This window comes from Aedes albopictus, chromosome 2, assembly GCF_035046485.1.
Source record: "Aedes albopictus strain Foshan chromosome 2, AalbF5, whole genome shotgun sequence".
NCBI lineage: Eukaryota > Metazoa > Arthropoda > Insecta > Diptera > Culicidae > Aedes > Aedes albopictus.
In genome coordinates this window covers 135,056,799-135,084,631 of record NC_085137.1, presented here as the reverse complement: position 1 = coordinate 135,084,631, position 27,833 = coordinate 135,056,799, and the positions used below count along the sequence as shown (strand labels likewise).

General features: G+C 43.7%; 2 protein-coding genes across 6 annotated transcripts in view; both read left to right on the top strand.

Annotated features, from left to right (window-relative positions):
- The window catches only part of LOC109417649 (uncharacterized), a 696,771-nt gene that overhangs the window by 412,000 nt on the left and 256,938 nt on the right, over window positions 1-27,833 (top strand). The gene's annotated exons all lie outside the window — the stretch shown is intronic.
- LOC134288767 (uncharacterized) lies at window positions 3,483-7,005 on the top strand (the record flags this gene model as incomplete). Its single annotated transcript, XM_062854640.1, has 1 exon — window positions 3,483-7,005. A coding segment is annotated over one exon (3,396 nt), but the record flags the coding sequence as incomplete, so codon positions are not given.

Below are 27,833 nucleotides of genomic sequence, written 5' to 3'. Positions count from 1 at the left end.
GCGTGCATTTGGTTATGGCAGGGAACCCCATTCCATAGGGATACGACGAGCGATAAAGCGGAAATGTACTCTGTTTCTTTCTGTGAATGTACGCCTGTTACCACCATCACCATCGGCGGCAATAGTTGAGCGCCGCCTGTTGTCATGAACCCTGGTGGGGCATTCCGGAGAAAGGATTCAACGTCATCGCCGCATATTCTGGCCTGTGTTTGTGTGTGCGAGCGGCGCACAGAGCAAATTGTGGTAATCCAACGGAGGGTAATAAAATTCATGTTCAGCTGATAAAACCATTCATCAACCGGAGGCTGGCTGGCGCGCATCTCTCAGAGGTCCTGGCCTGAGTGGAAGCGGGGTTCACTGGTGGGCCCAACTTGTGCCCGGGCTCGGTTCTACAATGAAATAAATGAATGAATGGACAGGGTGCTGTGTCATTGTGGGTTATTGTGGACAGTTTTTGCCGAGAGTGAAGGCTGACGAATATTTGTCAATGATGAACTTAGAGCAAACAAGTTTTTCGCTCAGTGATGAACGGATTTCAACTTAACGTAATACTGAATAACGATAGGAGGTGATGAATTGCGACGATTTTATGATTTTTCACGATTGGAGAATTGTCATATCTGGTTCTGCAGGATGATATTTCAAAAGATCATATACGACTGAAGTATTGCATCTCTGATGTATTGCAAGCATTTACAGGAAGTCTTCCGAGAATTTCACCAGGGTTCCTACGGAAATTCCTTCGAGAGCTCCCCCTGAGAATCGCTTCAGGAGTTCCGTCGGAAATTACTCTAGGAGTTATTACGTGAATTCCTTTGAGAGATCCCTCGGGAGCTGCTATAAAAGCTCCTTCGGGAATTCCTCCAGCAGTTTCATCGAGAATCGCTTCAAGAGTTCCTTCGGGAATTGCTCTAGTTGTTCCTCCATGAAATGTCAAGGAGTTCCTTCGAGAGTTGCTTCAGGAGTTACTCTGGAAATTTCTCCAACAGTTCCTCCGGGAATTGCCGCAGGAATTTCTCCAAGAATTGTCCCAGAAATTCATCCCACAATTCCCGCCAGGAGTACCTCTAGGAGTTCCTCCAGAAGTTTATCCAGGAGTTCGTACAGAAGTTCCTCCAGCAGTTTCTCTAGGAATTCCTCCAGGAGTACATCCGGGAATACCTACAGGAATGCCTCTGGGAATACCTCCTGGACTTTCTCCAGGAACACCGCCAGGACCTCTTCCGGGAATACCTCCAAAAGTTAATCTGGGAATACCTCCATGAGTTCCTCCTGGAAGGGGTAGTGGGGGTAAAGTGGACAAACTAAGCATTTTGGTCGTTTCCCGAGGAAATGCGGCAAAATCCATCTGCTTTTCCGAGTAACATGGAAGGTAATGATATACTCTAGAAATCTTGTAAGGGGTTGCATTTAAAAAATATACTTTTATATAACCCATTTTGGTATCATAATGACCAATTTTTCCGAACTTGTTCATTATGCAACTGAAATGAGTTGCATAATGAAAAATAGTTGTATAATGTTCATAATGCAACTCATTTGAGTTGCATTATGAACATTATGCAACTCAAATGGGTTGCATTATGCAAAAATCATTGCATAAAATTTTGTATGGAACTCGTTGCAAAACTCGATTTTTTCAGCACTCTTCGTATTTATCCAACTCGGCAAGCCTCGTTGGATAAATGTACGACTCGTGCTGAAAAAATCAACTTTTTGCAACTTGTTACATAATTAACTATTAGTTGATTTAAAATATGTTTTAATAACTTTTTACTTCAACTATCTCACGATAGGTATGACGGCTGGTGATTCTGAAGTTTGCAAAAAAAAATATAAAATTTTGGAGAAATTTGAACTGATTGTCCATTTTACCCCCACGGTCTGATTTTGTTAAAATTATTTCCAAAACTTTTTTTTTCACAAAACTTAAATTTTTTTTCGGTGAAATATATTCTTATACGTGGACTTTATTGGTTTAGGGAGTAAAACTTGTAACAATTTGAAAATAACTTACGAGAAAACCTTAGCAATTATAAGCAGATTTTACATCATTTGCGATTTTTCACGTGATTTTTAAAGTTTTTGTCATCTTGAAGGGGTTTATTTGATTTTAATGATCAATATTAGCAAAAGTATAATGATTCATGCTTAGGCATAAGCTTCAATCGTTGAAACATTTTGAAAAGCAATAAAAGTCATGAAACTGTACCCTGTCCATTTTACCCCTCCTGTCCACTTTACCCCCACCACCCCAATACCTCCATGAGTTCCTCCTGGAATACCTCCAGGAGTTCCTCCGCGAATTTCACCAGGAGTTTTTCCGGGATTTTTTCCTGGAGTTCCTCCAAAAAATCCTTAAGGAATTCCTCCAGTAGTACCTCAAGTAAACCCTCCAGAAGATCGTCCGGGAATTCCTCCAAGAGCTCCTCCAAAAAATCTTCCAGGAGCTTCTCCAGGATTTCCTCCAGGGATTCCTCCAATAATCCTGCAGGAGTTCCTTTGGGAATTCCTCCAAGAATTCCTCGGGGAATTTCTCTAGTAATTTCTTTGGGAGTTCCTCCAGGAGTTACTCCGGGAGTACTTTCAGGAATTCCTCCGGTAATTGCTACAGGTTTTTCTCTGGGAATTGCCCTAGCAGTTTCTCGAGGAGTTCCTCTGAGAATACCTCCAGGATTTTCTCCAGGAGTTCCTCTAGAGGTTCCCTGGAATTTGCTGCAGAAGTTTCTTGAAGAATTGCCCTGGGAATTCCTCAAGGAATACCTTCTGCAGTAATACCTCCAGGAGTTCCTCCATGAAAATCTCCAGGAATTAGTCCGGGAATTTCTGCAGAAGTTTCTCAAGGAATTCCTCAAGAAGTACCTCTGGGGATTTCTCCAGGAGTCCTCCGATTATTACTCCAGAATTCCTCTGGGGATACCTCCAAGCGTTTCTCTGGGAATTACTGCAGGATTTTCTCAATTAATTGCCCCAGGAATTGCTCCAGAAGTTCCTCCAAGAGTTCTTTCAAAAATTCTCAGAAGTTCCTTCAGGAATTCTTCCAGGAGTTCCTCCGGGAATTCATACAGGAGTTCTTCAGAAATACCTCCAAGAATTCCTCCGGGAATATCTCCAGGAGTTGAGGCTCAGAGGTTCCCCCAGGAATTCTTCTAGGAGTTCCTCCGGGAAATTCTCTAGGAGTTCCTAAGGGAATTACCACAGAAGCTTCTCCAGCAATTTCTCAAAAAAAAAATACTTGTCAGAATATATATATCGAGGGACAGATGAAAAGGTCCCGTTATAAATGTTTCGCGAAATGGAACAACGCGTTGCACATTTTTATTTGTTTTAGACCGGAACTTTTCGAAAGCGGAATTTAGAATGCCTCAGTGGAGATCTAAAATTTAGATTTAGTCTATCCAAATGTCGGAATTTGGAATAGAACGCAACCGCTGAAAACGACCTTATGTAAGAGATTTGACATTTAGCATAAATAAATCCAATTACATACTAACTTCACTTCAAATTTCTCGTCTCTAATACATATTTTTTTTCTTTCTCCACCATCGCAGGACCCCTCTCAGTCACGAATACCTCGGATCGGCAGCACTACAATAACCAGTAGAATTCCAGTTCCCGGATCAATCCGTCCACCCCAGGCGCGATTCCACTCGAAAATAGCCAAACCCTCCGCAATCCCCCCACCATCTACCACAAACACCCCGTTTGCAACACCAGCGCCACCACCAGCAGCCGCCGCCGGAAGACACCTCAGGCCGCCCAAATCTGCGGCAATCAGCATCGCCCGATCCTACTCCGGGGACGCACTATGCGGTGAAGGCACACCCCTCCTGCCAGCTCTGGCCGCCTCAACCCCAGCCCCAACGGTGAAACCCACCAGTGGGCTCGAGTTCTACAACAAGCTAGAGCTGGTATCGTCTGAAAACCTGCATGACACATTCGCCCTGCCATCATCCGCGTCGACGTCGGCGCAGCCCAGGCCATCCAGCCAGAACGTAAACTACGACGGCGATGACGGCCGAATGCTAGTGGACGAATCGCTGGAACTGGTCGGCGCCGACAGTACGGACAACATTGTGCTGGCTCAGCACCACCAGGACCAGAACATGCTGAAACCGGCGTCCAGCAACGAAACCGTGACGCTCAACTGCGACGGGAACGTCACGTACGAGGTGAAACGCAGCGAAACGTTTGTCAAGTCGTCCCAGGAGTCGTCGCTGAAGCTCGGCGGTAGTCGAGAATCATTGAACCGAACGAGGGGAGCGTCACTGTTTCAGAGTTCCGGAAGTAGCGCCGGAGAGTCGCCGGTTTTGGACAAAACCCATACGATATTGGTAGATGTGGGCGATGGAAAAGGAGCGTTCAGTTCGACCATGGTATCCGATCGACCGATGAACGTCACACAAAGCATTCCAAATGTTAGCGCGGAGATTGAAGGTATGCCACACATCAACCGGAGAAGTTTGATGAATCAAACGCACGAGGTACTTAGCCCGGATAGATTATTGCCAACGGAACCGTTGGTACCGCAGCGACCCACTAGACTGACGTTCAACATGAACGAAACTATGAATATTTTGAATGTTTCGGATCCAACGGCGGCTTTGAACAAGACGCAGGTTTTCAGCTCGACTATGCATTCACCTCTGGCGGTGGGAAGCATCGAAGATGTTCTGAACGTCACGCGGGACATCCACGGTTCGAGCTTGGTAGATGCTATGCAGTTGGATGTTAGCGTTGGGGATCGAACGTTGGTGGCGGAGGAGATCGATGGAGGGAAGTTTGGCGAAACTATGGACGTGGATGATGGCGGAGCGGGAAAAGAGATATTTGACTTGAGTTTAGAGGAACCAGCCTCGATGGGGAGGGATGAAGTACCGGTGCGACCGATCGAGGGCAGAACCTCGATTCCGGCGAAGCAGCGCTTTTCGTTTGGTCTAGATCTGACGGAAACGCTACTACATGACTGCTCCATAGAGCTGTGCGATTCTTCGATTTCGTCGGCGCAACCACATTTGAAATCACCCGTGTCGAGTAGTTTGACGAAACAAGGATCTTTCGAAATGGACGAAAGCTTGGGAATACTGACACCCGATCAGATGAAGGAATTCCTGGACTCTACCACCACAAATACAAATAACACAAATAACTTGGAACTGCATTTGAATACCGGTTCTCACAAACATGGACTCCACCACTGTCGAATAGATCAAACTCCATCCCCGGAAGAACTACCCCTGGATCCCGTCGGAGTCAAAACAGACATGTCGGACATCATTCTACCTTCGGAGATTCTGTCGAACGCCGGTCCAATACTATACCAGGAGATATCACAAACTGATTCGGATTCCAAAACGGATCAGATGACCAAATCTGCCACATCCAAAGTATCCAACAGCTTCATTACCAGCATCACTAGCATTACCAGCTTGGACACCGGCTACCAGGGAGATGGCGAAATGTCTCGTCCGGCAAGTCGTGGAGCCGACCACTCCCCATCAAATGGACCACGATTGAAGAACCAAGCGGCGGCAGCCATTTGGAACGGTCCGGTAGCACAACCAGCTCCGGTCCCACGCCGCCCGGATCCGATGACGGACAGCGACTTCTTCACCGAAAGCGACGCCGACGATGTGCTGAATCGCGGTGATCGAAGGGCGCAGGTGATTGACGGGCAGCTGTACGGACCGATGGTGCAGGGGGCTAATGTATTCATAAATCAACAACCGCAAAACGAAGATTCGTGCATGGAATCGAGTGGAATTTTCACGGATGTGGAGAACCGCGGGGAGGATGATCTCGTACATAGAAGGTCTGAGAACGAAGACCGATCCGAGCGTGAGGAGGACGATCACGGTTCAATCAATGGGGTAGCTCACCTGATTGCGGATAGCGATATGAGCCCTGACGTGTCTACCGATACGATCAGCAGCAGCAATACGGCGTGCAGCCAGAAGAAGGTGGTTCCGCCGAACGGCGGCAACTGTTTACAAACAACTTCAAACGTTCCACCAATGAACGCAAACGACTCAACACCTGCACCGGCCGACGTCAGCAAACACGTTGTCATACCTTCGCAGCGTGGTGGCGCCGCCGCGTCGATTGATCGGACGGCGTCGCCGCAGCCGACCGCTTTGGTGAGCGACGCTGGCCACCGAAACGAGTGTGAGAACGGCGTCGTCGTAGCGACTAGCAAAGCAGAGAGCGCAACTAGCATCACCATCGTCCGAGCTGACACCACCGACAGTTTGTCTGGCGCGCCCGTCGTTGGTGGAGGTACAATCGTCGGTAATAATGTCGGTTCGGTCGGCAAAAAGCCCGGCTCCAGTCGTAAACAGCAGAAAAACGAATCCAATTTGGTGCTGAAAAAACATGAAATGACGTCGCGCGCGGTCGTTCGAACGCGTCTCTTCAAGGATAGCGCCGCCGTGTCGAAATCGTCGCGTAGCGTCGGTGGAAGTGCCCTGAATCTGGAGGACGTCGAGAATGAGTGTGAAAATCAGGAAAATAAGCGTCCCACCAGTGCGACTCGGGGTGGTTGCGGTGGGCCACGTGCCAGTGCCAGTGTGGGAAATCTAAGCTTTACGAAAAAATCGGCCACCCCGAACAAGTGGGATGCAGTGATGAGTAAAATTGCCGAAAATAAAGCCGTAATCAAGAAGAATTTCAGTGATGTGAAGTCGAAAATCAGCTGCGGAAAAACGGTGGTGTCGACGTCGTCATCGTCGGTGGCGCTAGGGCGTCGGCTGGATTCGCCGGCGTCGCTCAAAAGTCCACCGTCGGAATGCAGCAGTGTGGGCAATCGGAGCATTGGCGCTATTCCGATGACTGGCGGTGCTGGCGGGAAGCGGACTATTTCCGGATCGGTGAAGCGGTAAGTGCGCCCTTTTTCTCAGTTGTCAGCTGATTGATTCTCCATCAGCTTGCCATTTTTCGTTATGTAAAGAGATCTGCTTAGACATTCATGACTTGCGCGCGCAAACATAATCAACAATTCAAATCAAATCGAGTGACGACGATTGGGATTCACGTGGATGGGATTGCAATGCAATAAATTGATTTTCGATCGATTTAAGACGCACATGTGCACCGAACAAAACAACACTATTAGCTTAGAGGGGTACACGGGCGAGATAATCGGCAGTCGTGGGCCGATTGAATCAGTCAGAAACCTTTCAGTGCGCGTGATTTGTGTTTTTGTTGTTTGGGATTTTGCCTGGTCACTGGCTGGTCTTGCGGAATCAACGTCACAGCAATGCGGCAAACAACACGTTGGAGCTGCAAATTGGTTTGCTTTTGGTGCTGGAGGCTTCGGGTGTGGTGTGGGCCGTATGCAGCAAGGAGGATTTCAACTTGTTGAACACTAGAACAAGTTTTATTTTTATAAAGGTTTATTTAGCGGTCTTAATAATGATTTTATACAAGATTTTTTGACGAAACTTGTACTTTGGGATTTGATTATCGACTTTTGATTGAATGAAAGTAAGTTATAAGAATCTGATTTTTGAAGGCCAGTATTGTCGGCAAGTTAGCTTGTTTAGAAGTTGATCATCAACATTATTTTCTATTTCCGATCAGCCTTGACAGCCACTGTATACAGTGCGAGAAATAAGAATAAAGACAGAGCTGATTCCCATACAAAATAATCATGTTTGAGGATCATAATCTCTGTTTCTAACGTTTCGATTGTGATAGAATTTCGGATGTAACCTTAATAAATAACTAGTATTTTATCGTATTTTTACGAATATTTTATCACAATATTTAATAATACACAGCGTATAAAATCAAGAAAATATAACGTTTCTGTACATCGAAACGGGCTGGCCGAATTGTGGTGAAAATATTCCGACTACATCAGTGATAAGTTATTAAAATAGTCAAATTTGAAAACCTATTTTTTACTTAAAGAGCGTACCTATTGCGAGCGGATATATGTAAGTACCACGTCTATTCGATACGAAAGATCAGCAATGGACGAATGCTCAGTATGTAACACTACAATCCAGTCTGACGAGAAAAATGTGAAATGTGTGTATTGCAGCAATTCGTCGCACGTTAAATGCGCGGGTCTATCAGATTCTCGCTATAACAAGATTCAAAAGGGACATTGCTACTACTGTTCCGGTCATTGTGAAACCTCGCATGCAAACAGCAGAAAGATGGACGAACTATTAACTAATATGAAATGCTTGCAAACGTCGATGGACAAACTTAACCCTCGAGCAGTCGCGCCTTTGACTACCTGCAGCGACGCCGCGCTCACGCTGTGTACCACATGCCTGTATTTTTATCTTGCGTGTACTCAGTACACGACGCGACCGCTCCCAGGTTAATCAAAAATGCGAAGAAAACGATACAAATCAGAAGAAAACGGATGATGCTGTGAGAAAACTGAGTGCGTCCATGTGTGAACTCACAAAGTCTTAGAGTGACATTAACAATTCGGTGGAAGAAGTGAAATCTTCCCAAGCGTTCATCGCGGCTCAGTACGAAGACATGAAGAAGGACTTTGCAGGGTGTGTTACTAAAGTGAGCAAACATGATGGCCACATTCAAGCCTTAAACAGCACTATCGTCGATATGAAGAAGCGTCTGCGTCTGGCGGAGCAAAATTTGTTGAAAAACGAAATCATCATTAATGGCGTACCCAAGGAACTCACTATCGCAGAATCGGCGATCATCACAAAGGTGGCTGCTGCCGTGGGGGTGCAACTGTTCTCTACTGACATCAAAAGAACCCTCCGGGCTAGGAACGGAATGATCCTGATCGAATTCAGCAACTCTTAAGTACGAAATGACATCCTTCGTGCTCGTAAGGGTAAATCGGTGTATGCTGATGAAATCGACTTTGGCAATGCGGCGCTACCTACCAGCTCAAGGTCTTCTCCCAACAACAAGCGATTCCATACTAAGGTCTACATAAATGAGAATCTGACGAGAGAAGCCCGTTCACTGTTTCGAGAAGCCAAATCTCTCCGGGTATCTCATGGGTTCAAATATGTGTGGTGCAACAACGGGAACATCTACTGTAAGAGAGACGACTCGGCAGATGTCTATATCATCGATTCCATTGAGGATCTCAAGAGATTGCGTTCATCTCCAAGAAATGCTTGATCACTCACACTCTCTGCTGTTGTTGCTGGTTGCTGTTGGAGGCTGCTGATGTTGGTGTTAGTACGGTGTTTTCTGTTCACATGTATTTTCTGTCATGGGAACGAACGACGATGACGATTATATTAGCAATGTGCGATTAGGTGATAACTTGAATATCTTATACCCAAACTCGAACGAAATTTTTACCAATTCAAAAATCAACTTGTTGTATGTGAATATTAATTCAATACGAAACAAACTAGAAGATCTTATGTTGCATTTAGCAAAGTTCAAATCAACTATCCATATTGTCTGCATCACTGAAATGAGATTATATCCTGATGAAATCTATATCTGCAATATTCCTAGCTATAACGTAGTTTGTTGTCCACTATCCAATAGACTAGGTGGTGGTGCCTATATGTTTATTCACGAATCTATGGAGTATGATGTTATAAAAAACGAAGAATTTCTGGTAGGTAGCAGTATTATTGTTTCTTTGAGAGAGCCGAGATTGGATATTGCAGTAGTGTATTGACCCCCACATACAAATTTGAATGACACTATACTGTACTTAGATTCTCTGTTGGAATCTGCTGGGAAACTGATAAGTGTTGGTGGATTTACATTTTTAAACAGAGTCGATAACGATAGCGCTACACATGGAATAAGCCCAACAGGAACAATAATAGATCATGCTTTTACGAACATGACATATATTGTATTACCTAAACTTTGGATTGTGTATCGATGACATTAGTTTCACAGATCATAAATCATTGCTTATCAGCTTCGGCTCGCAGAATATAAATAAATGAAATACAATTACGCGAGCATTACTGCTGATCTAACGCATTTGGTGGAATCAGCTGTCTGTTTGAATAGTTTTAACCAGTTGATAAAAGATTGTATGTCCAAAAACTCATATCAAATGCGTACCTGTAGTAGTAAAGCCTGTATCCGCATTAATCGGGACACAGAAATATGGCTGTAACTCTGCAACATATATTAAAATTGCTCAAATTTTGCCTGATAATATCTTAAGATGGGTTTATTTCACCTGCAAAATTTCATGTGAATCGGTGAAGTAGCTTTTGTTGTAGCAATGAAACAGTAGAACGCGAGCAATTGAATTTTGTACAGCCCCTGGTTTAGCTTGTCAGCGCTGTAACTTTTGAATTTGATAAAGGAAATGATTGAAATTTTGAACACAAACCTCTCAATCTACTTTACTTGCATAGGCAAAATTCAAAAAAAAAAAATCGATGCACTATCAACAGTTTTATAATCGAAACAAATATTGGGGCTGACCGTGATTTTAGCCCCTCAGACAACAATTAGTGAGCACCCCTTAATGTTTCGATTGTATTGTTGAAAGTACTACACCAATAATCATCAAATTTTGCAGGATTAATATACACATAATCAACTACCTTCTGTGAAAATTTCATGAAAATTTGCAGAGACATTCAAAAGTAATGAATAGACAAACATCGCACATAAAAAACATGAAACATTTTTACTAACACTATCCCCTATCAACACCAGTAACTTTCAATTCAATTAATAAAAGTTGATGAAATTTTGCAAGAAAGTGTCTCTATAAGTATCATATCTGCTCACGAAGTTTCATAATTATCCTCACAAAACTTTGAATTGTAGCAGAAAAGAACCATGTAGTATGCGAATGAAAATTGGTGATGATTGTACAAGATCTTAAAAACCACGTCTGTTTGTTTCTCATCTACAGTTAAAAGTAATGCATCGATTTTTAAGAAATTTTGCACAAATAATAAACATACATCAAAGAGTTCTCAGTCAAATTTTGGCCAATTTTTATTGATTCAGTACAGAGCTACTGCCGTACTTCTGTGTCCCGATTATTGCGGATACAGGCTTTCACTGGTAAGTCGCACATTTGTGACCAAGAAATCGTACGTTTTTGTGCGTCCCATATGTGCTTACAATGAAACTACAAAGAGTAACACTCTCGTCATTTGAAAGCGACTTTCGGCAACATGGTAACCAAACATTGAGTTCGCAGCAACTGGTGTGGTCATTTGTTTTGGTTTTTGGTTTCTATGTTACATGATAAAATGTTCAAAATATTTTGAAGTTGAAAAAAAATCATGTATTTTTAGGTATACTGAACCTGACACATACGAGCATCTTCAAAGACACAAATTTAAAGGTCAAAACATGTAATTTTTGAGGACACCACAAAATGAAACTTATTTGTTCTTAGCGTCTAGCAATCGCTAGAACCGCTCCGATCAATAAAACAAATAAAAGTAAAATTTTGGCACGCATGGATTCTAACTCAGATCCGCTGATTGTGAAGCATATCACTTACCTCTCGGCTATTTCACCGAGTTAGAAGGCGGCTGATGAATACGATAGTTATTCTACGTTTCCGGTACAATGGATTTGTCGACATCTAACCTACTTACATGATGAGCGTAAAATTGTGTCCAATTCGTGATTCAGTCTTGAAAACGTTCTTTAATGATTCCGTCTCGTGTAATTTTCAGAATTTTTAAGTGTGTTGTTACCATTAGTCTGAAGTGAACCGGCTATGCAATCTTTATTATTTTTCTAAAACATTTCCCAAGAAGTAACAAGTGCTACTTGGGATGTGATGATATGACACCTACTTAATAAAAGGCCAGCGGCTCACCGATGCCCCATAGGCGTCAAGGCGTTGGGTATTTGGAATGGGTTGATTTGGGATTCACCATAAGCGAGTGATGCGATAAGGTTCAGATTGTGTGAGTGTATTAGAGTTGATCATGTAGGTGCGCTGATTTGTATGGGCACATCACTATTGAGCTAACTTTTTTTGAGAAATTCTACTCTCAAATCAAATTTGATAGATTTAAGCATTTTATGTTAGTAAGTAAACTTGCATGAAATTTTTGGAGGGTGACTTGTATGGGAAATATCGTACCTAACAAAATTCGATCTTGTAGAACGAAATATTTTGCACAAGTTGTTAATTTAGATGTTAATTGACCAATTCACCCTTTGATTGCCCTATAAATTGAGGTATAGCTCAAAATTGTGACGTGCTGGAACAAATCTGAGCCCGGATTCGGATTCAGCGGCCAAAAACCTGTCAGAGACACATAAGTTTGCTCTTGAGACAAAAAAATGTTGCGCTGTGTTAGAGGACATAGAACCTATTAGCAATGTTAACTGTGCTCTATACGTGACTATAGAACCGAATTAATGCTATTTTACGGCTTAATGATCGCTTGAGTAGTTCATTATGGGATATCACGCAACGAAATTGAATAAACTTTGTTTTCCATCTCAGCATTTATCCCGAGTAGTGCATACGGCCCACCGACCGGCTCGCAGACCTCTATTATGTAAACAACCGGTTTCTCATAAAGGCTCTTTGATGCTGGTGGTGGCGGCCGTTTTGTTTGCACCATCCCCTTAGCTTAGAGCTTAGAGCTTAGTATTCCGCCCCGAGAGCAACCTAACTCATATCGTCGTCATATCTAATGGGCTTATGGCAAGGTGCATTCGTCGATCATAAATTGGAGGTGTTTCTGAGGCTACCCGTTTAGACTTTAGCAGCAACACTACTGTGAACATGAAATCGGATTTCTCGCACGGTAGTACAAGCGCGGCTAGCCGGTCGGTCAGCTCGGTCAGCTCAGCTGTTCCCATAAGCACACTTCAACGACTTCAACTTGAACTGTGCTGCTTTCGTCATCGTCATCAGCTCTCACGTTCACCTGCGCGGCTGCGATGCGATTTCAATGAATGACCGACCGGTCCGGTCCACTTGAGATGCCTCCATCCAGTGATGATAATGAAAACACAAGCTGTATTATTTAATTGCTCTTGTGGCGGTCTCGGACGAAACTACGTTTGCGGCGACGACGTGATGACGTCGCGTGTTGTAGAGCTACATAAATATTAACTCGAGTTAGTACTAGCTAGTAGGTACTTGTCCGACTGCATTGAGTAGGTGGAAGTCGATGAAAAGGGAAGCGCTCTGGCTGGAAGCCGGAGTGCGATCATGCATGTCGAAGAAGACTGGTGGTCGTCGTCAGAGAAGTTTGCCGCGCACGTTGAAAAGGTTGAAAACTCAGCGCAGGTCATAATTTTTCTAGTCAACATCGGATAAATTGACGGGTATAAATCCAAGTCGTAATAGTTTGTGGCAATGTTGGAACGATTGTGTAGCGTTTGGCAAATTGCGTTGAGGAATTTTTCGCAATTTTATGTACACCCAAAGCTAGACTGCATACAAGAACTTCAAATTTTATCAAAGATCCTCAGATATTTCAACTAGTTACACATTTCATTTAATTAGTTAACATTAAATTCATGATAATACTGAATCAACAATTTGCCGCCATAATACTCGATTTGCAGCTGCAGCTCTCCAACCTCGGTCACGCCCAACACTCGCCAGATCACGCTCCACCTCCTCCTGGTCCACCCATCGTGCTCTCTGCGCTCCACGCCTTCTTGTACCACCATCCGGGTGAGAAAACACCAACTTTGCAGGGTTGTTGTCCGGCATTCTTGCAACATGCCCTGCCCACCGTATCCTTCCGGCTTTGGCCACTTTCTGGATGCTGGGTTCGCCGTAAAGTGCAGCGAGCTCGTGGTTCATCCTTCTCCGCCACACACCGTTCTCCTGCACACCACCGAAGATCGTCCTTAGCACCAGTCGCTCGAAAACTCCGAGTGCTTGCAGGTCCTCCTCGAGCATCGTCCATGTCTCTTGTCCGTAGAGAACCACCGGTCTTATTAACGTCTTGTACATGGTACATTTGGTGCGGGGGTGAATCTTTTTTGACCGCAGTTTCTTCTGGAGCCCATAGTAGGAACGACTTCCACTGATGATGCGCCTTCGTATTTCACGGCTCACGTTATTGTCAGCCGTTAGCAAGGAACCAAGGTAGACGAATTCTTCTACCACCTCGAAAGTATCCCCGTCTATCGTAACATTGCTGCCAAGGCTTGTCCTGTCTCGCTCAGTCCCACCTACCAGCATGTACTTTGTCTTAGCCGCATTCACCACCAGTCCGACCTTTGCTGCTTCGCGTTTCAGGCGGGTGTACAGTTCTGCCACCGTTCCAAATGTTCTAGCAATAATATCCATGTCGTCTGCAAAACAGACAAATTGGCCGGATTTCGTGAAGATCGTGCCCCGGCTGTTGAGCCCGGCTCGTCGCATAACACCTTCCAGGGCGATGTTGAATAGTAGGCAAGAAAGTCCATCACCTTGTCCTAGTCCCCGTCGAGATTCGAATGAACTGGATAGTTCACCCGAAACCCTTACGCTGTTCTGCACACCGTCCATCGTTGCTCTTATCAATCTGGTAAGCTTCCCGGGAAAGCTGTTCTCGTCCATAATTTTCTATAGCTCTGTGCGGTCGATACTGTCGTATGCCGCTTTGAAGTCGATGAACAGGTGGTGCGTTGTAACCTGGTATTCACGGCATTTCTGGAAGATTTGCCGTACGGTGAAGATCTGGTCCGTTGTCGACCGACCGTCGATGAGACCGGCTTGGTAACTTCCCACGAACTCATTTACTTTAGGTAAAAGACGACGGAAGATGATCTGGGATAGCACTTTGTAGGCGGCATTCAAAATGGTGATCGCTCGAAAGTTCTCACACATTAACTTGTCGCCTTTCTTGTGGATGGGACAGATTATCCCTTCCTTCCACTCCTTCGGTAGCTGTTCGGTTTCCCAGATCTTGACTGCCAACTGGTGCAGACAGGTGGCCAACTTTTGCGGGCCCATCTTAATGAGTTCTGCTGCGATACCGTCCTTACCAGCCGCTTAGTTGTTTTTGAGCTGGTGGATAGCATCCTTTACTTCCCTCAGCGTGGTAGTTGGTTCGTTCCCGTCCTCTGCTGCACCAACATAGTCATTTCCTCCACTGCCTTGGTCCTCCGTGCCTACATTCTCTTCGCCATTCAGGTGCTCGTCGAAGTGCTGCTTCCACCTTTCGATCACCTCACGTTTGTCCGTCAAGAGGCTCCCGTCCTTATCCCTGCAGATTTCGGCTTGCGACACGTAGCCTTTGCGGGATGCGTTGAGCTTCTGGTAGAACTTACGTGTTTATTGTGAACGGCACAGCAGTTCCATTTCCTCGCACTCCGCTTCTTCCAGGCGGCGCTTTTTCTCCCGGAAGAGACGGGTCTGCTTCTTCCGCTTCTGTCTGTATCGCTCCACATTCTGTCGGGTTCCATGCTGCAGCATTACCGCCCGCGCTGCATCCTTCTCCTCCAGAACCGCTCTGCACTCCTCGTCGAACCAATCGTTTCGTCGACTCCGTTCTACGTACCCGATAGTGCTCTCGGCTGCGTTGTTAATGGCTGCTTTGACTGTACTCCAGCAGTCCTCTAGAGGGGCCACATCGAGCACACCCTCGTCCGGCAACGCTGCCTCGAGATTCTGCGCGTATGCGGTGGCGACATCCGGTTGCTTCAGTCGCTCTAGATCGTACCGGGGCGGCCGCCGGTACTGTACACTGTTAATAAAGGAGAGTTTTGGGCGCAGTTTAACCATCACCAGGTAGTGATCAGAGTCGATATTAGCGCCACGATAGGTCCTGACGTCGATAATGTCGGAGAAGTGCCGTCCATTAATCAGAACGTGGTCGATTTGCGATTCCGTTTGTTGTGGTGATCTCCAGGTGTAACGATACGGGAGGCTGTGCTGGAAGAAGGTGCTACGAATGGCCATGTTCTTGGAGGCGGCGAAATCGATGAGGCGTAGGCCATTTTCGTTCGTCAGCTGGTGGGCGCTGAACTTTCCAATCGTCGGTCTGAATTCCTCCTCCCGGCCTACCTGAGCGTTTAGATCCCCTATGATAATCTTGACGTCGTGATTTGGGCAGCGGTCGTACTCGCGTTCGAGCCGCGCGTAAAATGTGTCCTTCTCATCATCAGGGCTTCCGGAGTGAGGGCTGTGCACGTTTATTATGCTAATATTGAAGAATCGGCCCTTGATCCTCAACCTGCACATTCTTTCGTCGATCGGCCACCAACCGATCATGCGCCTCTGCATGCCGCCCATCACTATAAAAGCTGTCCCCAGCTCACGTGTGTTGCCGCAACTCTGGTGGATAGTATGATTATCTCTAAACGTTCGCACCATAGATCCTGTCCAACACACCTCCTGCAGCGCTACGATTCCGAACCTGTGGTCCTTCAGTATATCGGCAAGTATGCGGGTGCTCTCGATGAAGTTGAGAGATCTGCAATTCCACCTACCGAGCTTCCAATCGCAAGTCCCTTTTCGTCGCTGTGGTCGTCGCCATTGGTATCGGTTCGCATTCTTCTCTTGTTGATTTTTCGGTGCTAGTCTTTTTTACGGCTGGCTCACAGGGCCTGACACCAACCAACCCACTAACCCAAGGAACTGGGCTTACCTTCCCGGAAGCTACGGGTTCTGCATTGGCATTTCCTCCAACTACAGTGCTAAATAGCTAGGCCCAAGCTCAGGCTCAAACTAGTTACTTATGTATCTGCATGAGCTTGCGTGGACGCATTTGTAGAAACGGTCTGCCGTGGGCAGGCGATTGCATCGTTAGCTCCTCGCCCTTTTTCACACTGACCTGACCTGCAATCTGACGTGACAGACGCTATTCTCGCCTTAAAATAGAAGATCACCGACTCATATGTTCACACTAAAAATGCCTGTTAGTTCCAAACAGTTAGCTGACTGATTTAATTTTTATAAAACTTTTTGATAGTTTTTTATAACTAGTCGTAAATGCTTTTCAAAGTTTTAGAAATGCATACAAATTTGACATTGATGGGTCGGGTGTAGTTGCCTAGAACAATTGTTGTTACTATAGCTAGGTACGATAGGTTGCGTTGAACGTACCTAGAAGCTGAAGCGTTCGAAAAATCTCGGGCACCTCATCAACTCAGGTCGGTCGGCGGCGGCATACTTTGCGCTTGTTACACCTCCTAACTAGATTATGTGTACGTTGAGACTGTGAAGAGTATGCGGTTCGCTTGCCAACGCTCCGCTCGTGGTCGATGGATGGGTGAGTTTCACAAATAATGCTGTTGTTGTTGTTCAAATCTAGAGCCATACCTAGATTTGAAGTTGGCTGGCGGCAAAGCTTCGTTCGCAGTCGGTCGGTTGCAACGACGACGCGACGCGCGCTGCGCCGTTGTTGTTGCTGGGTCAAACAGTGTTGGGAGCAGCAAAGCCGAACTCGTGCGTTCACCATACCTACCAGCGAACAAACGATGCTTTTGATAATGACATCGACGGCCCGGCAGGCCTTAGATTTTTATTTTGTCGTATTTGTTCGCTAGACGGCGAATGTTTTGGCACAAGTTCAAATCGGAGTGGCTCTAATATGAAATATGGGTCAATCTGGCGACGGCGGCGATTCGGACGCAATCGAAGTCGATTGAAACAAAGAAGTCAAAGAGCTAGAGTTGCAGATTAGATTAGGTGTTTGCATTGGTTTATATTGTCATACGCTAAATAACGCATACCTGCTGTTTTTTTTTCGCATTTACATATACATAGTGTGACAGACATGCTAGTGAGGAATCACAGAACGAATCCCCCAAGAAATCCCAATAAAAATTCCTGAAGGAATTCCTTAAGAAACTCTTGGATGAGTTTCTAGTAGATTTCCTGAAGCAAACCCTGCACCAGTCCCACCGGCAATCATTAGAAAAATCTCCGCAGGGATCACCGGAGAAATTTCGGAAGTAGTCCCCATATGAATTCTTGAAGGAATATGCGGAGGAGTTCGTGGAAAAAAAAACTTGTGAAAAATAAACATCGCATGATGAACTGCTTTAGAAATCCCTGGAGAAGTCTCAGTATGAATTCTGGGAGAAATCATAGAAGGAATAACTAGAGGAATTCCACTCGCGCTTTCTTGGCAGATCACATAAAGAATGCACGGAAAAAAAGTCGACATGGAAAGGTCCTTGAAAAAATCCCGGAAAAATTGTAGGAAATTTCTGGAGGAATTCCAGGAAGGTTTCCTGTAGGAATACAAGCAGAATGTCTGGCAGAATACTATCAGAAATTACAGGAAGGGTCCCAGCCAGTCTTGTTAGAGATCACAGTCATTTGAACCTTTTCGTCGATTTTCGGGGCCTCCTTTGTCTCCGACATTCGCCACACAAGCAATCAAACTACTGTACGCAACAAATATGTCAAACGAATGTACTTCACCACGATAGCGTCTTCCGGAGACGGTTCGGATTTTGTTATTCCTGCCTTCTTCCATAATGAGAGCTGTGTTGGCCAAATGTGTGTCGTATTCAATGCAACATGCAAGAATAAACTAATACTAACATTCATAATCGGAATTGGCTGTAAATCTATGCGAAAAGCTAGAAATAGACAAATGTCATCGTGTTAGACGACATTGATTTGACGCTTTTTTATGTTTATTAAACTTCGTTTTTCCGCTCGTGTAGTGTGTAAGAGGTAACGGTAGCGCACGAATGTAACAAAGCAAGCTGACACCCGGCTGTGGAAACGAAATGAAGGTAGTGAAAAGTGTCGAATGTTTACAAGACTGGTCCCAGCAGTTATTCTTGTAGAAACCCACATGGAATTCCCGGAGAAATCGTAGCAAATGTTTTCGGAGGAATTACTAGATCAATTCCTGGAACAATCCCTAGACAAAATCCATGAACGAATTCCCTCAGAAATTTATGAAGGAGCGCCTGGAGAAACCACAGGAGATTCTAGAGGAATTTGAGGATGAATTCCTGTTGAAATCTAATCAAAAAGTACTGGGTAAAACAGGGACGTGTAGGTGAAATCTGAAAGGAATTCCTGGAATAATCCCAGCATGAATAACTGGAAAAAATTGTAGTGACAATGTGCTACACGCTATGTACAAGTCCGACATTTGGTGCAACGGTTTCTTTGTCGTATGTTTTGCTTTTCTCTTTTGGGACATTCTTTTTCACTGAACTGTACGAAATTTTACAAATATGGGTCTTTCTTAGCCTATCCGGTAGATGTCACGTGATAGTTCGGTATCATAAACAGGAACTGGTACCAGACGACTCCTCTCCGTCTTCGGTTATTTCGATTGCCAATTAAATTTGCATACACCTCTCGTCGGGTCAAACATCAGACAGAGCTGATGATGGCTAATGATGGAGAGATCTTCGTGGTGACTTGATCAAGCGATAAGTCAGCGAACGGCAACCTCCTCGAATCAGCTGACTAGACAAAACTCTCAAGCCTGAAGACATTACCCTCACTGCCAACAAAAACAACAACGCAGCCAGCGGCTGATAATGATGATGAGAAAACGAGTTGGAAAAATTGGTAATCATCATTCGTTTATGAGCGATTAGAGAGTTGAATTACGTTGTCGGTACCCGGTCACGGTCACCGTTTAGAGAGCGTTGTTGAGTTGAAAGTCCGATTATGGCTGTGCGGCATCAGGTGATCTCCTCCTTCCTTTCTTTTACCGCTGCAGCATTATACATGCACTATCGGTAAAGTTCATTAAGATCAGACGGTTAATAATCGGGCTTTGCTTTGGTTTGGCTCTGTTCAGCAAGCTCTTCTATCATCTTTGGGCTGATGCTTTTGAGTTTAGGTCCGCAAAAAAATCATCTCCTTTTATTTAGGTTGATAGGTATAGGTTGTAGAAGTCGTTCAACCCTGAAAACCACTTCGTTTTGTCGTCAAACAACAGTTCCAGGTCGGTTTAACAGTTCCTGCTGCTTGTTTTTGTGACCAATACTATATACTTGACTATTCAAAATGAATATTGATATTTGTCAGTGGAAACCGTCAGGTTCGACGGTTTGAAAGCATCGTTGCAAGAAACCGAAACTATAGACGCGAAAGTGCGACCCTAATTATGGATGTAAATTAAAGCGATGGTCAGTATGTTAACGATTTCGCAAACGTTAAAAGCCTAACCGACACAAACTTTGGGAAACAGGAGAATTTCAAGCGAAGAAAATTTCCGGACCTGTTCATTACAATTCATCAGCTTCGTTGATGGGTATGTCTTGCCCGTTGCCCGAAGCTACTCGGCATAGGGGAAGGTGGCTCGTAGGAATCTTTTTTTTTTTTTGCCAACAGTTTTGGGAAGTGTCTATCCACCACCAAACCAACATTTCCCAAAGGCGTAAATGCTTTTGGATACATTTGGATTTTGTCTTTATTGCCGAGTTTTTTAATCCGTTTATCTCAGGACCCACGTTTGACTTCCTTTCCAAAGGAAAAAAAAATCACATTTTGTGAGTTTGTCGGAACTGGGAGTCGATCCTAGGTCCTCGGCGTGATATTGAGGTGCTTGAACCATCACACCAGGTCCGCTCAACATATTTCTTTGTCGTTCAACCTTGTGGGAGAAAATCAAAAAACTACACAACTCCACGATATTCATAGGAACAGGAACGAAAAGGTTATTTGACGTATATCAAGTATCACAGTTTCAGTTTGTTCTCTAAATTGATCTGCATAATGTTAAATTAGGGTGGTCCAAATGGTTATTAAGATCAAAATGATAACTTTTCATTGTTAAAATGCTCTACAAATTTAAGAAGCAATTGATTCTGAGCAACTTTGAGTAATAAATCATATTAGTAACTCTTATGATTTCAGAGTTTTGAAAGAAAAAATATAGGATGACACCCGAAAAAAAAAAAAAATTCGTTCCATAGTTTTTCACCAAAAATATGTTCCACGCAGTTTTAGCGCTTTAAATATGCAACATTTTTTCCAAAGACAGCAAAGTTCTATATCCACAATTTAAAAAGTTTTTCATAGTTTTCTTCCAAATGTGGCTTATTTTGACACTCAATATCTCAGAATGGCGCAAGCCGATTTCAAATCTCTTAGTCTTGTTCAAAAGATTTTATTCTCATCTTTCAATGGTTCACTGCACGAATTTATGCTGGCCTGCTTACTCTCACAGAAAATTTGACGTTTGAGCCGGCACCGCTCAAACGTTACATTTTCGGTGAGAGTATGCAGGCCAGCATAAATTCGTGCAGTGAACCATAGTGAAAAACGAAAGCGGATATTTCGTTTCAAGAGTTTAATATACATTTTGAAAACATAGGATTTTCCATAAAAAAAGGGCCCGAAGTACGACAATATACATAAGAGACACGATTTTGTCTTATCAAATCAAATGTATAAAAAGTGTTCAGAATAAAGTATTCCGAAAAAAATCCACCAATCAAAACATTGGACCCGTTTCTTCTGAAGGAATTTTGATTTTAGAATTAGAATTCTATGGTTAATATAAATCACGTTAACTTCCGACCATTTCTATTTGCCCCGGTGTACTTTAGCTCAAGTTTATCAATCAATAACGGAGTAGTAACTTCGGTCGATTACTTACATGATGGGCTACAACTCGTAGCGGTGAGTCTACGCCGAATGAAGTATCCGCCTCCACTGGCCTCGGTCCTGGGCCAATCGCTTTCAGTCTCCCTGAACGTTTAGGTCCTTAGGTCCTCCTCAACTGCGAAAAGCCAACGTGTGCGCGGCTTTCCACGAAGCCGACGACCCCTTCCTGGTTCTCTGCTGAATATAATTTTAGCGTGTCGTTCCTCCGGCATACGAGCTACGTGTCCAGCCCACCGCAGCCTACCGTGTTGTATTCGCTTCACTATATCCATCTCTTTATATACCTGGTACAATTCGTAGTTCATGCGACGCCGCCAGATAACGTCCTCCAGTTTACCGCTGAGTATTGTTCGCAGCACTTTACGTTCGAAGACTCCAAAAGCTCTCCGATCAACTTCTTTTAACGTCCACGTTCCATGACCGTATAAAGCGACCGGAAGAATCAGAGACTTGTACAACGCGAGTTTTGTCTTCGTTTGCAGCCTGCGGGACTTCAGCTGGTCTCGCAGACCGAAAAAGGCCCGATTCGCAGCCGCAATCCGTCTTTTCACCTCGCGGGTAACATCATTATCGCACGTCACTAGAGTACCAAGATAAACAAATTCGTCCACAACATCAAACTTTTCGCCAACTAGCACCACTTCGTCACCACTACCACGGCCGGACTGACGTTCAACACCACGTGGTGTTACTCGTAAGTTTAATCCTTGCAATCTCCCTCTTAAAAGGTACGAACGCCTCTTCCACGGCTCAACAGTAGATTCCGATGATGTCGATATCGTCCACGAAGCCCATGGTTCCGCTCCTGTGCACACCAGCTCTCCTTATCGCTCCTTCTAGTACTATGTTGAACAGTAAGTTCGAAAGAGCATCGCCCTTCTTCAGTCCGTCAAAGGTTACGAACGATGACGAAATTTCATCCGCAACCCGTACACTTGATTTCGATCCGTCAAGCGTCGCACGAATCAGTCTAATCAGCTTCGCCGGAAATCCTTATTCGATCATAAGGAGCTGTTTTTCTCCGCACGCCATTGACAGTTTCGTAAAATCTCCGCATATCATTCTGTTCCATACTCTCTTGCGCCTGAGCAATCACATTTTCCTCGTGCCCTTTTTTCTTTTTGCGGTGGATTCGTTTTTTGGCTACTCTTGCTTCCCTATATCGCTCCCTGCTCTGCCGGGTCCCCGACACCAACATCCGGCTTCTGGCAACATTCTTCTCGTCCGTTACCCTCTGGCACTCCCCGTCGAATCACCCGTTTCAAGATCGTCTTTGAGCAGTACCTATCATCTCCCGCGCTGCTGCACTCATCGCTCCGTGTTGAAACGCATCGATCGCCGGTTCCTAGAGTCCGACACGGTTGATAACCGAGCTCGAATCTTACTAACTACGAAATAGTGATCTGAGTCGATGTTGGGACCTCTAAAAGTTCTAACATCAATAACGAGAAATTTCGGCCATCTACCACCACATGATCGATTTGGTTGCAAATATTGCCGTTTGGGTGTCTCCAGGTGTGCTTGCGGATATCCTTGCGTGCAAAGTAGGTGCTACTAATGGCCACCCCCCTGGCGGCAGCAAAGTTGACTAATCTCACCTACGCGTTGGCGTCACCGATGACAATCTTAACGTCGTGTTTTGGACACTCTTCATAGGTCTTGTCAAGAAATTCATAAAACGCATCCTTCACATCATCGATTTTCTCGCTGATCGGCGCATAGACATTGATAGGGCTGTAGTAAAAGAATTTGCCCCGGATTCTCAATACGCAGATTCGCTCGTTGATCGGCTTCCACCTCATAACTCGCTTCATCTGTTTCCCGATCACTATGAATCCGACCCCATGTTCTGTCTTATCGTTGCCGCTGTGGTAGATGTTATATTTGAACGATGTGTTGAAGACGGGATCCACCGCCCTAAATTCACGTTCACCAGTTTTGGGCCACCGCACTTCCTGTATAGCAGCCACGCACATACCAACTTTTTGCAATTCACGAGCCAAAGGCTCACTCGTCCAGGTTCATTTAAGGTCCTGACGTTCCAGGTACCGAGTTCCCAATCATAGTCCTTATTTCGTTGCCGGGGCGGTTTCCGAGAGTATCGTTTGCATATTCTATTTCTTACTTCATTTTTCATAGTGTTGAAAGGCTTCGACAGGCTACCTTACCGGGGTCGCGCTGCCTACAGCGCGTTGGTGGGGCTGATGCGGTACAGCGTTTCGCTCTCCTTATCGACTCACCGTTTTGCAGCCCACTTCGGTCGATTAATCAGCTTAAAAAAATAAACCGAATTTATTTCAATTAAATTAGTAAATATTCACCTTAAAGCCAAGACCATTGTGTACCAGTTTTGTTTGCTTCCAGTAACAGTTTTTTTCAAACTTGATGATTTTGTGGCTATATCGGTCTCTTTCTACTCATAGTATAAGGGAGTAGAGATCAAAGTGGATAATGAAATGATAGATATGATAGAATTCGCTAGGTAGCGAACAAGTGTGAAAGTTTTTTTATAGATGGTGAAATTAGGCAAGTAGGCCATGTATTGAACGAATACATCGAATGCGTGAAACTTCTGCCGTGCGACCTGTGCTTTTAAACAGATCGGCTTGGTTGGTAGTTCATACCACCTTACCAAGACTGGAAAAAGTTTCAGGCACCCGACTGCCTAATGTATTGTTCTGTTTTCATCACAAATTCTATCGATCGGTAGCTTTTTCGGAATTCGCACTCCGTTCATAGAGGTATGTCTATATCGCGGCGTGTTCTTCCTATTAGCTTTTTCGATCTTATAGGATAGAACACTTTTCTTTTTGAGCCAAACTTTTCATATCATATGCTGATTTATCGACCGTATTCTATTAATAACTTGATGATTTTGTGGCTATATCGGTCTCTTTCTACTCATAGTATAAGGGAGTAGAGATCAAAGTGGATAATGAAATGATAGATATGATAGAATTCGCTAGGTAGCGAACAAGTGTGAAAGTTTTTTTATAGAAGGTGAAATTAGGCAAGTAGGCCATGCGAATTCCGAAAAAGCTACCGATCGATAGAATTTGTGATGAAAACAGAACAATACATTAGGCAGTCGGGTGCCTGAAACTTTTGCCAGTCTTGGTAAGGTGGTATGAACTACCAACCAAGCCGATCTGTTTAAAAGCACAGGTCGCACGGCAGAAGTTTCACGCATTCGATGTATTCGTTCAATACATGGCCTACTTGCCTAATTTCACCTTCTATAAAAAAACTTTCACACTTGTTCGCTACCTAGCGAATTCTATCATATCTATCATTTCATTATCCACTTTGATCTCTACTCCCTTATACTATGAGTAGAAAGAGACCGATATAGCCACAAAATCATCAAGTTATTAATAGAATACGGTCGATAAATCAGCATATGTTTTTTTCAAAATCATGCATTATTCAACGGAAGGTCGAGTTTTTGCCCCATCTTACGCTAGCAGCCTAGTGGCGCAATCGCAAGGCTCGTGCAATGATCGATTCAATACCGGTACCGGCGGCTTACGATGCCGCCACCCGGTGATGTTTTCAGCGCTTTGCCGCCGCCGCTGTCGCCGCCGCTGTCGCCGCCGAAGTAATTTTGCAGTTTATGAGTTTGCTGTCTTTTCCGTTTGTAGACTTGCTGTTCGGGAAAAGCTTCAGTTGCGCCGGCTGAATTATTGCTTTGATTAAGATGGATCGTCTCGTGAATGCGTGTAACTGACCGCTGTGCAGCTCCGGCTAACTTATATTTGGGACAAAGCGTTGATTTATCTCTGAAGGAAACAGTTTTGCGTAGTGTTTTTTTTTTCGGAAGGAAATCTTGCTTTTCGTTTGCGGCTTTCGTCGATTTCATGGTGATCTGGGTGGTTAGTTGTGTATGGTTGATTTGTAGTATAATGCAGTTAATTTAGCTTTTCGTTTCGAAAAGAAGGCATGATTAATTGAAACATTGACTCTATGCCATAGAGGGATTTATGATGGAAAATAAAGTACATGCATCGCTTTACGAACTTATAAACGCTCTTGTAAATAATCAATCAATCCACATATATCATGAAAGCATTTATAAATATACCAGAGCACCCATTAAATCTTTCTCAGTAGCCAAAAAAGGCACTAAAATGGTTGTAATCTTATCGAAATACGCCTGCCTTCTTATCATTGGAATGTGGGATGTCTGAAAAGCTGCCGGAGGATTTTATATACATTGTCTGGAGATCTGCTCGTCTGGTCAAACAAAAAAAGAACAATTGAGGTGCAGTCATCACCAAACCTCTAGAAACAGCAATGAGGAAAATCATTACACAAGATGTGTAAATATCAACGTGTATATGCAATTGTACGCAAGCGACGCCTACGAATGTCACACCATATTATAATTTCCTTTCGCACAGGTATGTCAGAAAAAAACTGGAAATGTGTACTGTGAAGTGATTGCCGTGGTTGGTCAGTAAATACTCACTTAACATCTTGCCGCTGATGACTATGAAAGAAGAACGCTATTAAAAAAGTAGATAAATATAAAAAAATCGAGCTTTGATTGCAATTTGGGAAATAATGTGTTCTTGAACAGCATTTACGTTTATTATTGGTTAAGCAAACAAAAATTCTACCATACAGATGATCAGCAAACAAATATTTTATTTATTTTTTAACTATTTTATTTCATTGTTGTTTGCCGCTTATCACAACAATGTCATGCTGTGAATTGCAACCTGTTTTGCGATCCATTTGACACAATAATGGTATATAATTAGATACCGTTATCAGGGGTAACATTGATCTTTTTTCGATTTCGCTTATTTCGTTCCTTTCTGCAAGCAAACGTTACATATAAGATTAAGTTTTAATATGGGCGAAAGTAATATGATCAATTTCTATTCATCGACTTTCTCTTATTCAAATTGAAGTCAGACAAAATGCAAGTATGGTTGCACGTTTTGGCCATAAAATGCTTAGCTACGAGGCAATATTGTGTCCAAGCGTAAAAAAGGTCAGTCTAACTTGCATCTTGCCATTTAAATTTGATGTTTAGGTAGAACTTTCTGGTTTTTTTTCAATAGATTTTTCGAATGACGCCCGTTTGTCTTTTGAGCCGTGTTATCTAGGCGGCCATGGTAACGAGTTCATTTTTTGTAAACACGGCTCCGCTCAAACGTCAAATTAGTCAACTCGTGCAAATGTCGTTTCTAAAAAAAATCTGGAAGGAAATCCGCACTGTATTTCTAGTGAGTTTTCAAACAGATCAAGAAGACATTTTTTGAAATGGCTGGAAATTCGACAAACTTATTAACATTATGTCCGAAGAGGTTTTTGTGAGAGTTCGTGTTGTTCCTTATGTTTTTCCTTTGACATTTTGTCCTTTTGACGTTTTGTCTCTACACCGGTTTATTTATACATTTGAGAAACACAACTATTCACAATTTCCATTTATTGCTGTAGCTAAATTATAGTAGATTTCAAAATACAGTCAGGTCTTTTTTACGCGGTTTTCATTTCATTACGCGGCCGCGTAATTCGTCGAGAAATGGTGAGATTTTTTTTATGCGGTTTTTTGAATTTTGAACTGAGTTTTTTTACGCGGTACGTATCCCCCGCGTAAAAAAAACTGACTGTACTATTTGTGAACAAAAATAGAATCAAGGAAAAGTTATTATTTCATGAGGATCATGAGGGTAAATAAATCAATGTTACACCGTTGATCAATGTTACCCTGTTCTACGGTATATTTATTTACGTTTGCTGATGCGTAAATTCACATCTTTTATCTCTAAACATACGACTGATTTGTATTTATATGCACACAAACAGGGCACTCCTTAGTCCAAGCTTGCACCATTTTTCTGCCATCTGCATCACCCAGGCTGGGGAGCTGTATCTTATCGTCTAAGTCAGAATCTGGTTGTCGCGTCATACTCAAGTCAGCATTCTCTTTTCTCAGTTGTTATCTGACAGTACAAGTGTGTGCTTGATTATCGTAAACCGGCTCAAATGCCAGCAAGACCGAACCTGCTAAATCGCCGTCTGTTTGAATTGATTCTTGGACAATGGGTCAGCAGCATTTAATATGTTCAAGATGATGTCATTTTAAGATAGAGAATTGCTTTCATGATTCGCTCTATCTGAAATAAAATCGGGCCTGAGTAAGTTTAGGCGTCATTTTCGTGTTCTTTTTTTTTATTTTCCATTCCGCGCATGAGTACGAAAAAGAGGCTCGTAAAGAACGATTCGACTTTCCGTCGTGGTTGCGGTCATTGTGGGCGTGAACATGGATTGGTGAGCTCGTTCCATGTTATTATTTGATTGGAAAGCTCAGTAATATGTTCTTATGAATATCTTGAAAAGGGTGAATAGTTTGTCTCAATTAAGT